Source organism: Sitophilus oryzae, unplaced genomic scaffold, assembly GCF_002938485.1.
Source record: "Sitophilus oryzae breed Bouriz unplaced genomic scaffold, Soryzae_2.0 scaffold_575_pilon_pilon, whole genome shotgun sequence".
NCBI lineage: Eukaryota > Metazoa > Arthropoda > Insecta > Coleoptera > Curculionidae > Sitophilus > Sitophilus oryzae.
The window spans coordinates 283,849-300,141 of NW_022147168.1; the positions used below are offsets into that span (position 1 = coordinate 283,849).

Sequence of the window (16,293 nt, forward strand, 5' to 3'; positions counted from 1 at the left end):
CCTCCACACGTAATAAAAACATCCTCTTTAAATGGCCACATCATACACTTATTTTTGACCATTCCCAATTACAATCACGATTTTTACAAATCGCCTTTAGGAAAGTTAAAAATAAACAGTTTTGAATCATCTGTAAACACGATTATGTTGTATAAACTTACACATGAAAACTAATCATTATTCCCGGCGTATTAGCTTTCTAGAATGACTATGAATATACAACAGGCCTTTTTGAATTAGTGTTTAGAATAATTGAGATAATAATAAATTTTAACTAGATAACAACACAAACGCATAAAATAATAAACTTAACAGCAAAAAAAAAATGTTACACCAATTTGATCTTGTTAACGAGTTATCACCAAACAAGATATGAATTATACTCAGACCCGCATAGACTAATCCAGCGAATTAACGCTCATACGAGGATGATAACTTTAATGATGGGCCGGATAGTCCTAGTAGCTTAGGCCTGAATATTAATAAAAAAAGAGAAGAAGATCTGATTTTATAACCGTAACCCCAAAAAATCCCTTTCTTTGCTTTTAATATTTATAAAAAAATTCATAATCATTACTATGTTAAGAAGTGTTTCATCTAAGTTAAACACTTTTACATTGAAACGATATTCAACTGGTAAAACATTAGTAAGCAATGAAATACAGGCTATTGTAGAACCTCGAAAATTAGATTTTCCTTCAAAATATCAAACACCCAGGCAGGTATGGCTGGAGAGTTTAGACACTATCGACGAAAGAAAGTTAGGATTATTAGAACTACATCCCGAAATATTTGCCACCAATCCTAGAATCGATATTATTCATCAAAATATAACTTGGCAAAAGCTTTATAGGTACGTCAGCTATGCTCACACAAAATCGAGATTCGAAGTGCGAGGTGGCGGCAAGAAGCCCTGGCAACAAAAAGGCCTGGGACGAGCTCGGCACGGATCCATTAGATCGCCGCTATTTAAAGGAGGCGGCGTTATTCACGGTCCCAAATCTCCTACGCCACATTTTTACATGCTCCCTTTTTATTCAAGAGTAAAGGGATTAACGTCGGCATTATCTGTTAAATTAGCTCAGGACGATTTACATGTAGTTGACAGCTTAGAGATACCGACAGAAGAAAGCAGTTATTTGGAAGAATTAGTGAAAAGCCGGCTGTGGGGTCCATCTGTATTATTTGTTGATAGGTAAATTTTGCTTGATTATCAAACTTTTTGATCATATTGTAAGCTTATATGGAAATTTTATAAACCTAAATTAATATTTTTCTTATTATTTAGCACTGACGTAATGCCAAGAAACATTACAGCAGCAACAGACTTGGTTAGACATTTCAATCTCATGCCAGTGTATGGTCTAAATGTTTATTCAATGTTGAAGCATGATACGCTAGTACTTACCCGATCGGCTGTTGACATCATCGAAGAAAAAATATTATACCACTTAAACCGGAATGATACGAGGAATGTTTTAGCCAAGTATAAAGTAGATCAAGTGTAAATATAGGTAAAATAAAAATATTTGTTATCCTCTATCTTTTTATTAACTAAATTTCGTACAACCAAATTTTACAAATTAAGCAATTAAAGTTGCCTGATACTGGTAATTGTTAAAACTAATACCTAAGTCGTTTTGATCTCTTGATATCAAATAAAATTGCATGACTGTTCCATTCGGAACTGTATCCATTTTTAAGTGATTGCAATTCGTTTTTCAAGGGAAATTTAACATAGGTTTTTGAAGAGTGGAGTAACTTTTATTATATTCGGTAGAGTTTAGTGCAAATGTAACATACATCCATTTTAATAAGTATTTGATTTTCTTTGTTCTACTATAATATATTGTTAGTTACATCTGTACTTCTCTGCAATAGTTTGGATGGAGACTTCTTATTATTTACAATTTTCTATAAAAGTCTTAATACTTCTATTTGTTAAGTTTTAACAGCAGGATTACAGGATGTCGTTGTAATCATCCTAAGTTGTTCAGAATTTATTTTACGTATACCGATCGGTCATCGAAAATCGAAACTGCGTGGTCGGGATTTTTACGTGTCAGACAGTGATGTAGGCAGGTTAAATGAAAAATCAAATGTATTAAAAAGAGATAAAATTTAGGTTGATAAATTTCTTCTATGCGGTATTGCCAAATTTTGCCTCAAAATTTCAAACCACACAAGTAGGTGTCAACGAAAAATGTTGCAGTTAGGGTTGGAATTTTATTTTTCATAATTAGTCACTCAGTTTACTTCAGCTGTAATAGATTCTTAAACAACTGTCTAACAGAAATGAGCATTATTGAATAGCTTAGATATATTATCTTCGTTTATTATTTTATTTCTCGTACGAACCGGCAACACTGAATGCCGCTTTTTGAGCCCCGTTCTCAGAACTTCGACTGTCGTGTCGTCAACGACACGTCAAAAGAACCCATGAGATTTGTACAAAATTCAGACAGTTGTTAATTTTAAATTTAGTACTATAATGAACCAATGAGAGTTGGTAAATTTAGTAACTCTCATTGCTCATTGGTTCTACGAAGTGTCAATCAGTGTCTGGCTACAATACAAAATTCTGACTGAGGACGGGGCTTTATTTTGTCTCTGTCTGTCAACTGGTGGTATTTATTTATCTCTATCCAAATACGTTTAAAGAAAATATACGGAGGGTACCGCTTAAATTCCTGTCCAGATATTCAAGGATGGCTATAGAATTTCAATGCATTTCCTACATAAGGCTATCCTTATGTTGTAGGAGGTTTGACTAAACAAGGATGAACTTATGTCCTGAACCATTCAGACTCGATTTTCTGTCCTTTAATACTGGGACGTAAATCCTCTCATTGCTCTTATGGGGAGGCCGTCGTATATTTTAATTTAAACCTATTTGATCTCTGTCATATACATAAATTACAGACCTCGGAAATAAAGTGACCGCTAGTCCACCTAGCGATCACTTTATTTCCACTAGTGACCTAGACCATGTTAGCGCTCGTTCCAATTTTATTTTTTTCGTACCAATTTTAATAAAAAAAATCTTTAATATTTTTCAGAAGATTAAATTGTTTTATGTAGTTTAATAGTTAAAATTACACAATACAAAGTAAATCTCACAAGAGTCAATATTTTTTTACTGGGCCACAGATAATCGTAATACATTTATCAAAATTGTCAATTACCAAAAAAATATACCAAATTTGTGGCAATGGATTATAAAAAAGAATAATTTAAAATAGAGTTAGAGTTGGAACATTTGGACGCGCGTTTCGCGAACCATGTTGGCAGCATCAGTAGATGATCAAAACTAAAAGTTAACAGTTTTAATCATCTGCTGATATAGTGCTAACATGGTTAGCGAAACCCGTGTCTAGTGCAAAAGTAAAGTGTTTTGGTATATTTTAGTGAATTAGTGTTTTATTTTGCTATTTTCAGCGTGTTAGTGTGGGTCAGGCGTTGTTGATTTTATGCAATTTAATTAGTTTATTTCACAAATGACAAATCATACTTCAACATGATCAGTGTGACCTAACGACGGATGACACATAACGGATGTATCTAGACCCATACTTAGCTTAAGATTTTTGTTTTTCAAACACGATATACTGAGCTCTACGATCACTACGATGAAAGCTTTTTGGATATAAACATAATTTGCCGCCACGTTTTCTTTTTTGCATTGTTTATACGTATCATTTAAACTTTTATGAATAATTGTGATTCTTATAAAATATACAGGGTGTCTCCTTTCGAGATACAGGGTACCATTAGAATACCAATTATAATATTAATTATCAATTAGAATTTAATTTTTTTCGCAAGAAGTAAGCAAGATAGACAAAAAAGTCAAGAGACAAAAAATAATATTTTTAATTACTAAATCCAAAAATAATATTAAATTTCTAAAAAAGCAGTGGCGTGCCTATTTTTTCCTTTAAATTATTTAACAGTGATGCCCCACCGCCGCCCCTGGCCATTAAACTTAAATCTAATTACATCAAATTAAGTCCCATAGTAAGTATTATAAACGGGTCAGGTTATATCAAAATCGATTAAACAGTTTTTCAAATATCTTAATTTTTTTTCTTTTTTAAGTAACTTTAACACCCTGTATCTCGAAAAGGAAGCTTTAAATCTTACAAGTTGATATGAACTTTTTGTTTTATTTTTGCAAGTTCTGTCGTCTATTAAATTTTCCCGATTAAAATCTGAGACACCCTGTAAATGATTCTTATAAAATAACTTGAGATATACAGAGGGTGGCGCACCTCATTCACCTCGGTTGATTTTACGAAAACGGAAAGATGTAGAAACAAAATATTTTATGGGTATATGTAGGGAGGTAATGTGCACAATTTAAAATTATTTTGAAATGTACGTTGTGTTTCAGAACTAAGATCCATACCAAAGTTATATTTTTTCTTATGAAACACACACCCTGTATTTTATTTCATACTTGGATTCTTGGGCCCAGAAAAGGTATTTATATAAGGGTTAAATATGTTTAAAATCTTTGGTTTTTGAGATATTCAAAAGATATTTAAATTTGCATGCTACAATAGAATAGATTATTAACATCCTGTACATTACTTTTTAGAATTAATTCTTGTGCTGACTTTTATGCCAGAGAACTTTAGAGAAAAATGTTATTCCTTCCTTAAATGTATAGAGGGGTATCAAAAATTGCTGGTCTATTTTAAATATTTTTTACATAAAAACTTCGTTATTTCAAATGCAACACTATGTATTTTTTTAAATAAGTCGAAGTAGATTTAAATGCTCTTTCAAACTATATTAGGGTTTCCTATACCTATCTGTTGCGTAGCTATATTCTGTGCTATCTGGCTCAGATTTTGTTTAAAGAGCGATTTTTTAGTAAAATTTTAATCAAGCAGATGGCTAGTGTCGTCATGGCAAGTTTCTAGTGACAGTTAGTAGCTATTTTCAAAATCGAAATTACTTTATAGACTTAGTTAAATTTATACCAGTTTACTTTTATTTAACTTACCTACAATAGTTTAATAAATAATATTTATTAAATATGTGTTTATTATTCTATCAAGAAAAACGAAGAAGTAGTTCTTTGAATTATTTTACGATGACTTGTATGTATGGATTTTCTATAAAAGCCAATTACGGCAAATTCATTTTCTTCACTTTCAACGACAGGTTTCTCTTCTTTCTAAAACATTTTTCATAAACCACACTACCAGCTCGGCGAAATAGGACAAGAAGTTTTTCAAAGAAACGCTTATCAGGAAGATTCCTATTTGGATATCTTTGAGCATAAGCCCTTGGGGCCAAGAAGCAATTTTCCTCACAAAATAATATCACTAGCAACATATCTATTCGTTCCGCCAGCAGATACTGCTTTATTTTTCTTGATAAAATAATGGATACTTACTTATTAAACTATTGTAGGTAAATTTAAGTAAACTGTTATAAATTATAAATAATAATGTCCATAAAATAATTTCGACTTTGAAAATAGTTACTAACTGTCACTAGAAAATTGCCATGGCGACACCAGCCATCTTGATTACAATTTTATTTAAAAATCGCTTTTTATTCAAAATCTGAGCTAGATAGGTATAGGATACCCTAATACAGTTTAAAAGAGCATTTGAATCTACTTCGATTTATTTAAAAAAATACAGGGTGTTGTGTTTGAAATAACGAAGTTTTTATATAAAATATACCTATCCCTAAAATAGATCAGCAACTTTTGATAGCCCTGTATAAATTTAACGAACCAATACCATTTTCCAGTAAAGTTTATTTCTCTACCTTTAAAGTCAGCATAAGTATTAATTCTGAAAAGTAATGTGCAGGGTGTTAATAGTCTATTCTATTATAGCATCCAAATTTAAATATCTTTAAATATCTCAAAAACTAAGGATTTTAAAAATATTTAACACTTATAATAAATGCCTTTTTTTGGGCCCAAGAATCCAAAAATGAAATAAAATACCGGGTGTTCGATAAGAAAAAATATAACTTTGGTATGGATCTTAGTTCTGAAACACCCTGTACATTTCAAAATAATTTTAAATTGTGCACATTACCTCCCTACATATACCCATAAAATATTTTGTTTCTACATCTTTCCGTTTTCGTATAATCAACCGAGGCGAATGAGGTGCGCCACCCTGTATATTTCTTTTGTATTTTAAGTCTGTTGTAATAATTTTTTTTGGGGGGTCTCTGTTAATCACTTGTTATGCTTGTTAATTATCATTGAACAAAAAGTGCTCAGTGAAGAAACTATGCACTTTTTGCTCAATGGGAGTGAAGGTAAAATAAACCAATAAACAAAATATTTAAATTCATGTATTTTACATTTTATTCAGAAAAACTAAAAATAGTTTTGAGGTATATAAGAAATATGTGAACTAAGGATCTAGATAATAAATATATTTCCTAAAGTATACGGTACCTTATATTATAGAACACAATTTGCCTTATAGTCTTTTCTGTACATAGATCTTTCAACACGCGTTCCTAATATTACTAATATATACAAGTTTTCAGTAATTGTCTACTTGCTTTATTGTTGAAATTATGTTTTACTTGAGGATGTTAATTAACAACAGTAATATTAGACCAAAACCAAAACGCATTACACATACACTATTATGTAGCTCGTGAGTAAATTCACGAAAATAAGTTCATCTCGTCTACAAATAAAGGAAGCTTTGAGTATTTACAATTTATTTTTAAACTTCCATTATAAGTAGTGAAATTAATAATAAAAAAATAAGTTAGTTTACAATTTACATCTTATAAAATTATTTTTTAAGGATCTCTATTTTTTAAGGATCTTCATAAACAAGTCTAATTGTTCTTAATTATAATGCCAATAATTGCTTTATTAAGAGTACATGGGTTATTATCTATGTTCAAAAATAAAATCTGGTAAATCATACCATAACATTTTTAAAAGATTATTTATTTACAGAAATGTTTTGTTATTGCATTATTAAGGCTGACACAACTCAACTAAAGTCAATTTTATTGTCATTAACAAGAATATTGTTCAGTCAGCAATTATGTCATAATTAATAAGACTAAAAGAAAACCCATGTTGCTCTTATATCTACTTAAACATAAAGAGGGTAAAGCCAAGTTCATATCATTACAATTTTCAGTTTCGACCTGAAATTTGCTGCAGGGATTGTTATAGATATTATATGCAAACTCTTGGGATATACTTCTGGGAATTCACATTTATTTAGCTGAAAGTTCATTAATTAAATTAATGTCTTTTGTCATCCCTTGTATGGTTAGGTTAGGTTGCTGGGGTTTGGAATCATGTTTGATCCCTCACTCGGAGGATTTAGGCCTATTGCGATACCCCTGTTGTTGTACCAAACCTTCCTCTCATTCTTTCTTTTGATGTTGGCTTCTGCTGCTTTCTATAGTTCCTCCAAAAAACCTTGCCCTAAAGTTTTAAAGTGTCGGTATTCCAGTGTCCCTTGTTCACAAAAAAATTAAGTTGTCTAGGAATGCAAATGATACATAAATATTCCAGAAACATCAATGATAAATCTTTTGTACTTTTAGAGATATTTTTAACACTGTTTTTATTTGATGTATCATATACATTGATGTTTCTTTTTATGATGTTTGCATCCCTTGTCACAGTTTTTTATTATGAATTTTAACCAATGGTGACGCTTCAAATTATAATTCCCAATGATATGAACTCAACTTAAATCACAGTTAACTATCTGGATCTTTTTCCCGACAATCTTCTGCTGCTTGTGACATGGCGACTTCTTTGCAATTGTAGGCACTCTTAGGCACTCACAAGATTTGGAAGGAACCTATGAGATGGACTGTCATAGGGCATCTGAAATCAATAAAAAAATATATATATATTTATATGTAGGATATACAAAATTTAAATTGTAATCATTATGCCGGGTCCAGACCAAGACGACAAAAAGTAAACACGATTTTGAGACAAAAACAAGACAAACTTGAGACAAATTGTCCACACCGCAAGGACAAAAGAAGTACAACAAAGTCAAAAGTTTAGTTGTTGCGAATGAGTTTTATTAAGCATGTGTGATTTCAGTTGTCTCCTGCTGTTGGCAGCACACGCCATCCACACTGCGCCGACAACTTGTCGTAGAATATACGAACAAAACATAGACACTTTGATTTTTACCGAGTCGAGACGAGACATTGAAAAGTCTTGAATCTTGAAACAAGACAAAAATGTCGCAGAATTCCTAGAACAAAATTTCCACATAAAGATGGAATGTTATTTTTAAAAAGAGATTATATTAAAAAATTAAAACCATTTAGGAATACTTATTTTAAAATTATTAACATTTAAACTTACTACACAGCAGTGACAAAATTTACGAAAACTTTTTTTGGTATTTATTTTCATCCGTTAGGAAAACGCCTGATTTACTATAATGTTAGAAAATATTTACCTCTTCCTCGTCTTCGCTACTGTCACTGTCATCGCTTGAATACGGCGAGTCTAGACCTTTCATAGCTAAGAACTGCCTCACATCCGATGGGAGCACAAAACTCAGTTGGAGGGCATTTAGTCGCCCGTACGTTGTAATATCCGGCCGAATAGTTTTGCACTCGTGCAATAAATATCTCAGGATATTATCGTCGCCGTTTTGGGCTGCTATGTGAAGGACAGTGTAACCTCCGAGGCCCTCCCTTGCATTAATGTCAGCGCCACAATTTACTAGATGTTTCAGTATATCTAGGTGTTTATGCATGGCAGCTACATGAACACATGTTTGACCTGAAACAAAGAAAACAAATTTGAATACATACATAAAACATTTTGCTAGAATTAAAATACTATCCGTCATTACATTAATGAGTCTATAATTTAACAAATGTATGTAGCTACTGAGTATATCTTCGTAGGCACAGCTAAGTGTTAATCAAGGGGTGTGTCTCACTTGGGTAAAATATGTACATGTACTGACAAAATAAGATTTTACTGCCAATGACTGCGAAGAAGACTACATATCTCTGCCATAATTATAGTCAACTGGTGCCAGCGGCTGACAAGATAATGTACTTGTAATTCCAACAGTGAGATACCCCTCGGTGATAATAAAGGCTTAGGGTATAATCTTATGTTCATATATTCATTTAAATGAAAGTTGACCCATTGCAGAGCTTTTGTAAATAGAAACAAAAACTTATAAATACATATAATTAACTTCCCTTTTTAATGTACCTTCGCTATGTTTAATCTTTTTTTGCTATCGATAAACATGATGATCTATTACTATTTGAATGAATCAAAAGTATTAACTGAGTTTATGCAGAAAATCGACAATGTTATACACCTATATTTAAAATAATTATGTATTCTATTAATACTTAGTTTATACAGTTATTTTCCAAAAACGTCACCAAATTTCCCCACCTACGTATAAATTACTTAAGCTCTTTTTATTATTAATATTACTTATCATTGTTATCCTTATCATTTGCGAGCTAAATAACATTTTTGTACTTTTAGAAAATAGTTTGTATTTCGATATAGTTTGGGTCTATTTTAGAATTTCTGGTATGAAGGAGACAGGACTTAGCTTGTTCCAAAATGGGCTAGCTTTGGAAACGAGAATTCAGAGCTGATTAATACGATGACAAATTATTAGGAGCAATAAAAAGTTCTCCCACAACAAAGGGGAATCAAAATATAGGACACGACGTGTGCCGTGTGTGCAATAACACTGAATAAAAATAATTTTTCAAAGTAGAGACTATATTCAAAGTCTCGTGATAACGTAGGCGTTTGCACTCATCTCTCTGTTTCTATTTTGATATACGCAAATACCAGATTGGGTTTGTACGTAAAATGGGGAATTCGACACAACCGTTTACTATAATCTTACGTCCTTCCATTTTCCGTCATTTTTATAAATTGACTTAATCAACTATGTAAACAAAAAACTGAAAGTCTTTCAGCCGAATACAAATTTAGTTCTGACATACCTAAATATAATTAATTTCATATAATTACTTAAACTCAATTACATTAGCCGAAGTAGATAATATGATGAAAAAAAGTATCTAATTTTTTAACGTTTGATAATTTAGACAAAAATTTATTTTCATTAGGACGCTTTAAAGATTATTATTAATAAAATTTCAAAAAACGCTTCTCTCTTCACAATTCTTTTTAAAGTACCAAATATGATAAAATATGATAGCTAGTTAAAGTGAAAATTAATTCACAAACAAAAATGTGTGAAATTTCGGATGTACGCGGTGACGAATAAAGTTACAAATAAAAGGCACGTAAATCTGTTAATTACAATTTAGTTACTAAAATAATATTATTTTAGTGAAAAATAGATGCTATGATATAATAGTTCAATGTATATTTTAAACCGTGGTTGACCTGAATTAGGTTTTTAGCGTAATTTATTGGAAAATATACGCAAAGCGACAACATCGTCACAGACAAGCGTATGTCAGCTAGAACATCTTGTGATGTTGGGGATTTCCGAAATTCCACAACCATCGCGCAATATTTTGCGGCTTTGGGTCACCATTTTAGGAAGAATCGACAAAAATAATGCGATCGAGACGACGATTGGTAATGAAAATTTCCGAAAATAAATAGGTCCCGTACTCTCCAGTACCTAGATACAATACAAATTAACCGCACAACCGCTACGTCAGAAAATTTATGAATGATTGGTTGAATATAATAAAAAAATAATTGCATCTTACTACAGAATTCCTCATTACAGTGGACATAAATACACCAAAATGGCCAAAACTCTTTGTTTTAAAAAATCATATATTATTGTATTGTTGATATTTGTCATGTTTACGTATTTTATTCATTCTTTACACTATAACTGGACTAATTATTGGGAATGCACGTTTTGGATTATCCAAAGTACTAATCTGGTAATTTGGTATTCTGAGAAGGAAATGACAAACAATAAATGTTTTTCTGAGATTGTTTCTCGGTTGTCAAAAACAAATCCATGACTAACTGTTTTCTAACAGATTCTTTTGTGGTTTTACAAGTGATAGTAAGCATTTGGTTTATATATAGTAATCAAATACAATATGATCGAAAAAAAAACGGCGTCAGCGATGGCTATGAACTGAAGATTGCTGTCATTTTATATATAAAATTTTTTGATGAGGAATCGCAATGAGTACTTTTTAAAACTTTCGCAAGTTAATGATGTTAAAATTTTTTAAAAGTTGCCGAAATCGACAGGATATCAAAAGACAACTTTTAGTCGGCATTAAACTGATTAACTATTTTGTTAACAAAAGAAAAAAAGTCAGTGGCGTACATGCTTTTTTCTAGAAAAATATTCCAGTGATAACCCATATGCACGTCCCTGGTGAATATGTCGACACTTTTTTAGCTTTAAAATATGTGGCATTCATAGTTAGTTTTACCAGCAAAATTTTATTCGAAACGCTAAAAGTACTTGGAAGAAAATTATAATAAATCCAAAAAAATATTAAGACTTTAACACCCTGTAGCTACGAAACAAAGCAGAATCGAACCTATGTTGGTATGAAAAATATATCTTATTTTTACGTGAGGAATCTCCCCACGAGAGATGGCACATGCTTTTGAAACACCGGTAATGTGTAAGTATATTAGTAAAAATAAAATTACTTCAATTATTCCCTTTAAAAAAATATTTGTTTAAAAATATCTATACAGAGTGTCAAAAATAGTGTATCTAAAGCCGGGTCCAGACTATGTAACAAAACATGTTAAATAACAAAGTTTTATAACTTGTTAGAGAAATTCAAGTACAAAAGTTATAAAACACAATGTTATACAACAGTTTTCTTGTTATATAGCAAAAATTATGTTATCCATTAGGTGTCGGTAAAGATCAAAAAAAGTTATAAAACTTTGTTTTATAACACACCGCGACTTGTCCACACTTGTGTTATTGAACATTTACTGCAGGACGAGCGGCGTTTGAATTTAGTATTGTAACGTTTTAATAAAACGATACCATTGGCAGCCCAACATACAGCCTACCAAATTAGTTCTGACTAATTTCAGACACTCTGTTGATCTACTTGCCCTTGTCGGCGCAGAACTAGAGCATGTTTTTGACTATCGGAAGTCACCATTTTTGATTCAGATTTCGAGGCTTAGACATCGACCAACTTATCTGAAGTCATCCGAAAAAGTTTCAATTTTTTAATTAGATATACTAACCTTTGGAATGTAGTCCTAATGGTTCCTGGCATTTGGGGAAGGAATAAATTTTTAGTTTTCACGGGTATTTTTGTGGTAAGTTTGATCTTCATCACATTTTTATTCTTTTGGTTCAACCTTATCTCTTTACAGATTTTCTAAACGTGGATTTGGTTGTCCTGTCATGAATTTAATTTTTGAGTAAACCCTCAGCATCGTGAGGTAAGTTCTAAAATCACTAAAATGCATTTTGTGCATAAGTTGTGTCATTTCCAGGGTTTTACCGTCCAGTTACATGGCGAGTTATATGTCGTGATTGGTGGTTTGAGGTATGAGTATTGTAAGGGGCTATTCTAGGCTGTGGTAGATTGGGGATGAGCTCCCACACCTAACGTTCACACACCATCCAGAAGGACGAGTTGCACCTGATAATCAGGCCAGATTTCATACATGATATTTTTATTAACTCATTTCAAATCTATTTACTTATTATTGACGAATTACGTAATTAATTATGTAATTATTAGATATCATTTTTGAATTTCATTATTAAAATATAATTTTCTTAATTTTAAATATACAAATTTTTATATATTTTAATATCTTGTCAAGTATTTTGTGATGGTGTCACTTGACATATTTATTTAATTAACTTTTCATTGATTAACGGAATGATGTGCGCATACAACAAGGTTCATGAACTGCGTTAGTTTGAGGTACTTATTTAATTTTATTTTGCGTAATTTAATATTAATATGTCAATGATTTTTAATCAACAAAACCAGTGATACTATTTTTTTATCATACATTTAAATTTTGATTACTTATTATTCTTAAGTATTAATTCATTTTAAAAATCTAACTTCATCCATCAATTACTGTCCTTGTCTAATATTTTTTTAATTATAAATAAATTTAAGTTGGGGTAAAGAGATCTATTATTTCTGAGTGAATGTCCTGGCGCCCAATAATTATTGTTTTATTGATTAATTATAACACCTAATAAAAAAATAAAAAACGAACCTACGACTGCTCGCAAAGACGAAAAGCTGCCGTTTGCATTGTATCAAGAAAACGTTACAGTATTGCCAGAACTCTTGCGTTGCACACAGGGATTTTTGTTAATTTTTTTACGCAATGAAATGGTCAAAAGAACTTACCACTCATTTAATTGAGTTATTTCGTGAGCATCGAGTATTATGTGATCCTACCTTCATGGATTTTAAAAAGAGAAATAAAAAACACGACGCATGGACTGAACTAGGTGCAGAATTGAAAATAAATGCGTTTGAGGTCATTTTAAATACTACAGCTGCTACTGCTGCGAGCAATTAAATGTACACTCATTTTGTTTAGTTTTGTTTTGTTACATAGTTTGGATGTCTCTGCTATTTTATAACAAGTTATAAAACAAAGTTGTACAACAAATTTGTTGTATAACTTGATGTTTAACATGTTTTGTTACATAGTCTGGACCCGGCTTAAGAGATGGAAAAACTTGTGCTAATACCTATATCAAATAATGTTAGAAGGCTTACCATATGATCGAAAAAAGATGGCGTATAGTAGGCTTGAAAATGACGATCGATGACATTCTCGATATAACTTATACACAGGGTGGCCCATCGAAAACGTTCCGCAAGGCATAACGGCCAGGGTAATTTTTTTTTTTCAGAAAATTCAAAAACACGTCAATTTTGTTTGTGAGGGGGACAACTTTTGCCCCAAAAATGATTGCAAAATCTTCAACCCTCTAAGCGGGGGTGTCATCCCCCAATTTTTTTCAAATGGGAAGGGGGTTCAAGTGGTCCCGCAATGAAAAGGGCTGTCTATTATCTATACTTTCCCGCTTCGTTTTTGAAAATCGGTTGAGTCATTGAGAAAATATGAAGGATTGAAATTTGAAAAGTTTATTTAAACATTTATCAGAGAAAATGATAAGGATAAATTCTTTCGACCAATTTGCTGTTTTTTCTTATTATTTCTAGATGTTTACGCATTTTTTCACTTGCCACAAGGTTGAACGATCAGGTTAGGTAGAGTGTACTTTCTTTTTGAACGGTGTAGTTAATCGGCACAACTGTCGGTACTGGGCTGAGGACAATCCCAGGGTTTTTCACGAGGTGCACACATAAAACCCTCAGAAATTGAAAGTGTGGGCTGATATTTTTAGAAATTCTATTGTGAGTCTTTTTTTTTTCTTCATGGAAATCTAACAGGTGATGTGTACTTGGATTTACTGGAAAATACCATCGACCCAGCCCTAACTGACATCATAGGGAACAATCCTGGATACGTTGAAGCAGAACTAATATTTCAACAAGACGGTGCACCTCCACATTACTCTCAAAATGTGCGTAATTATTTAAACAATAACTTTCCCGTTCGGTGGATAAGACGAAGTGGTGCAATTGAGTAGCCTCCCCGGTCACCCGACTTGACTCCTTTAGACTTTTTTCTATGGGGACACATAAAAAGTAAAGTGTAGAGCACTCCACCCGCCTCATTAGAAGACCTGCGAAGACGAATTATTGATGTTTGTCGCGAAGTGACCCCGCAAGTTCTTCAGAATTTTCAAGAACGGATTGAAAATAATTTGTTTTACTGTATGGAGGTTGACGGGCAACATTTTCAGCATTTGCTTCATTAATAAGATAAGTTTTTTTTAATTAATTCAATTTCTGCGTTTTTTGCAAAAAGCACTTTTCAAATTTCAATCTTTCATATTTTCAAAATGACTCGACCGATTTTTAAAAACGAAGTGGGAAAATATAGAGAATAGAAACCCATTTTCATTGAGACGCGACTTGACCTCCCTTCCCATTTGAAAAAAGTTGGTGGATTTTGCAATCATTTTTGGGGCAAAAGTTGTCCCCCTCACAAACAAAATTGACGTGTTTTTGGATTTTTTGAAAAAAAATACCCTGGCTGTTATGCCTTGCGGAACGTTTTCGATGGACCACCCTGTATAAGTTACAGCGATGTTTCTTTTAATGCTGCTTTATAAACGATCAGGACTTATAGTTAATTTCGTACAAATTACATTTCATTTGCAAGAAATACAAAATATTATATTCTTAATAATTTTTATTTTATATAAAACTCATTTTTTCTCTTCATATTTCTATAAGGTATACTTAATTCGGAACTACCTACGTTAAATAAAAGAAAGCATCTAATTGAGAAACAGCCACCATATAAATGCCTCGCACAGTTTGTCATACATTGAACTTTTCGCTAAAATGAGCGGTGGTGTATTTCAAAGTCGTCTGATAAAAAACTGAAAAGGAACAGGAAGCTCAATGAAAAAGTTTTGTTAAATTACTGTAAATTGTGACCTCCGTATCTTTGCACAGATTATCAGAAAATTACTTAAAAAAAACAGTAAATACCCATAACAGTTCGATATCGTTTCGATCGAAGTTTGTTCGGAATTCCCTATATTTAAACAGTGATATATTTACAATCTAATCCTACATTTACTATCCTCTCAGCTAAGCTAATACCATTTTTTTAAATATTGAAAAAATATAAAAAATAAATTTATGTACCTACTGGGAAAGTAACCCGCGAATATCGGTTTTCTTATAGTCCTTTAAAAAATTACAATACTTTGCAACGTCGCGGAGATGAATGAAATAGTACTAACTAACCTGTTTAATTCTATGTTACGTCAGTTGGTACTGAAAGTAAAAGTCGGGAGCGTACTAGAACCTAAATAACATGTACTTTTAAAACATCGATATATTAAAATGTACCAATAGAAAATCAATGAACAGCTATCACTGTGTGGTATTTTTTGAGATAACGATGTAGGTACTCTAGCATGTAGTAACAGTCAGTAACTTAGACTCGTTCTTCATTTATTAAAATAAAATATATTTTTCTTCATTTTATAAATTTTCTCTTTTTGAAAAAATATATGAATGAAATGATTTAAAAATTTGGATTTCTCATTAATCTCAAAACAGATAGTACCAACAGATTATACTTCAATTATTATAATCCCACAATAAAAACTAACAAAAAAGGATTAGTCTTATAATGTTCTTTTAGCTTATCTAATTTTTTGAGACCGCATACAAACAAACATAATAATC

At 31.7% G+C, this 16,293-nt stretch overlaps 2 protein-coding genes across 2 annotated transcripts in view; one reads left to right on the plus strand and one right to left on the minus strand.

Moving 5' to 3' along the window:
* The first annotated feature begins 496 nt into the window (after positions 1–496).
* Positions 497–1,542, plus strand: LOC115887441 (39S ribosomal protein L4, mitochondrial). The gene is made up of 2 exons (XM_030906871.1): positions 497–1,195; positions 1,289–1,542. The coding sequence occupies exons 1-2, from the start codon at positions 579–581 to the stop codon at positions 1,506–1,508; spliced, it is 837 nt and encodes a 278-aa protein (XP_030762731.1). The 5' UTR covers positions 497–578; the 3' UTR covers positions 1,509–1,542.
* Positions 1,543–6,331: 4,789 nt separating this feature from the next.
* The window catches only part of LOC115887424 (NF-kappa-B inhibitor cactus), a 56,809-nt gene continuing 46,847 nt past the window's right edge, over positions 6,332–16,293 (minus strand). The window contains exons 5-6 of the mRNA XM_030906841.1: positions 8,451–8,779; positions 6,332–7,855 (exon numbers count right to left, since the gene is read on the minus strand). Coding sequence (XP_030762701.1) covers positions 7,802–7,855; positions 8,451–8,779 — 383 coding nt within the window. The 3' untranslated portion in view covers positions 6,332–7,801. The remainder of the gene's footprint in view (positions 7,856–8,450; positions 8,780–16,293) is intronic.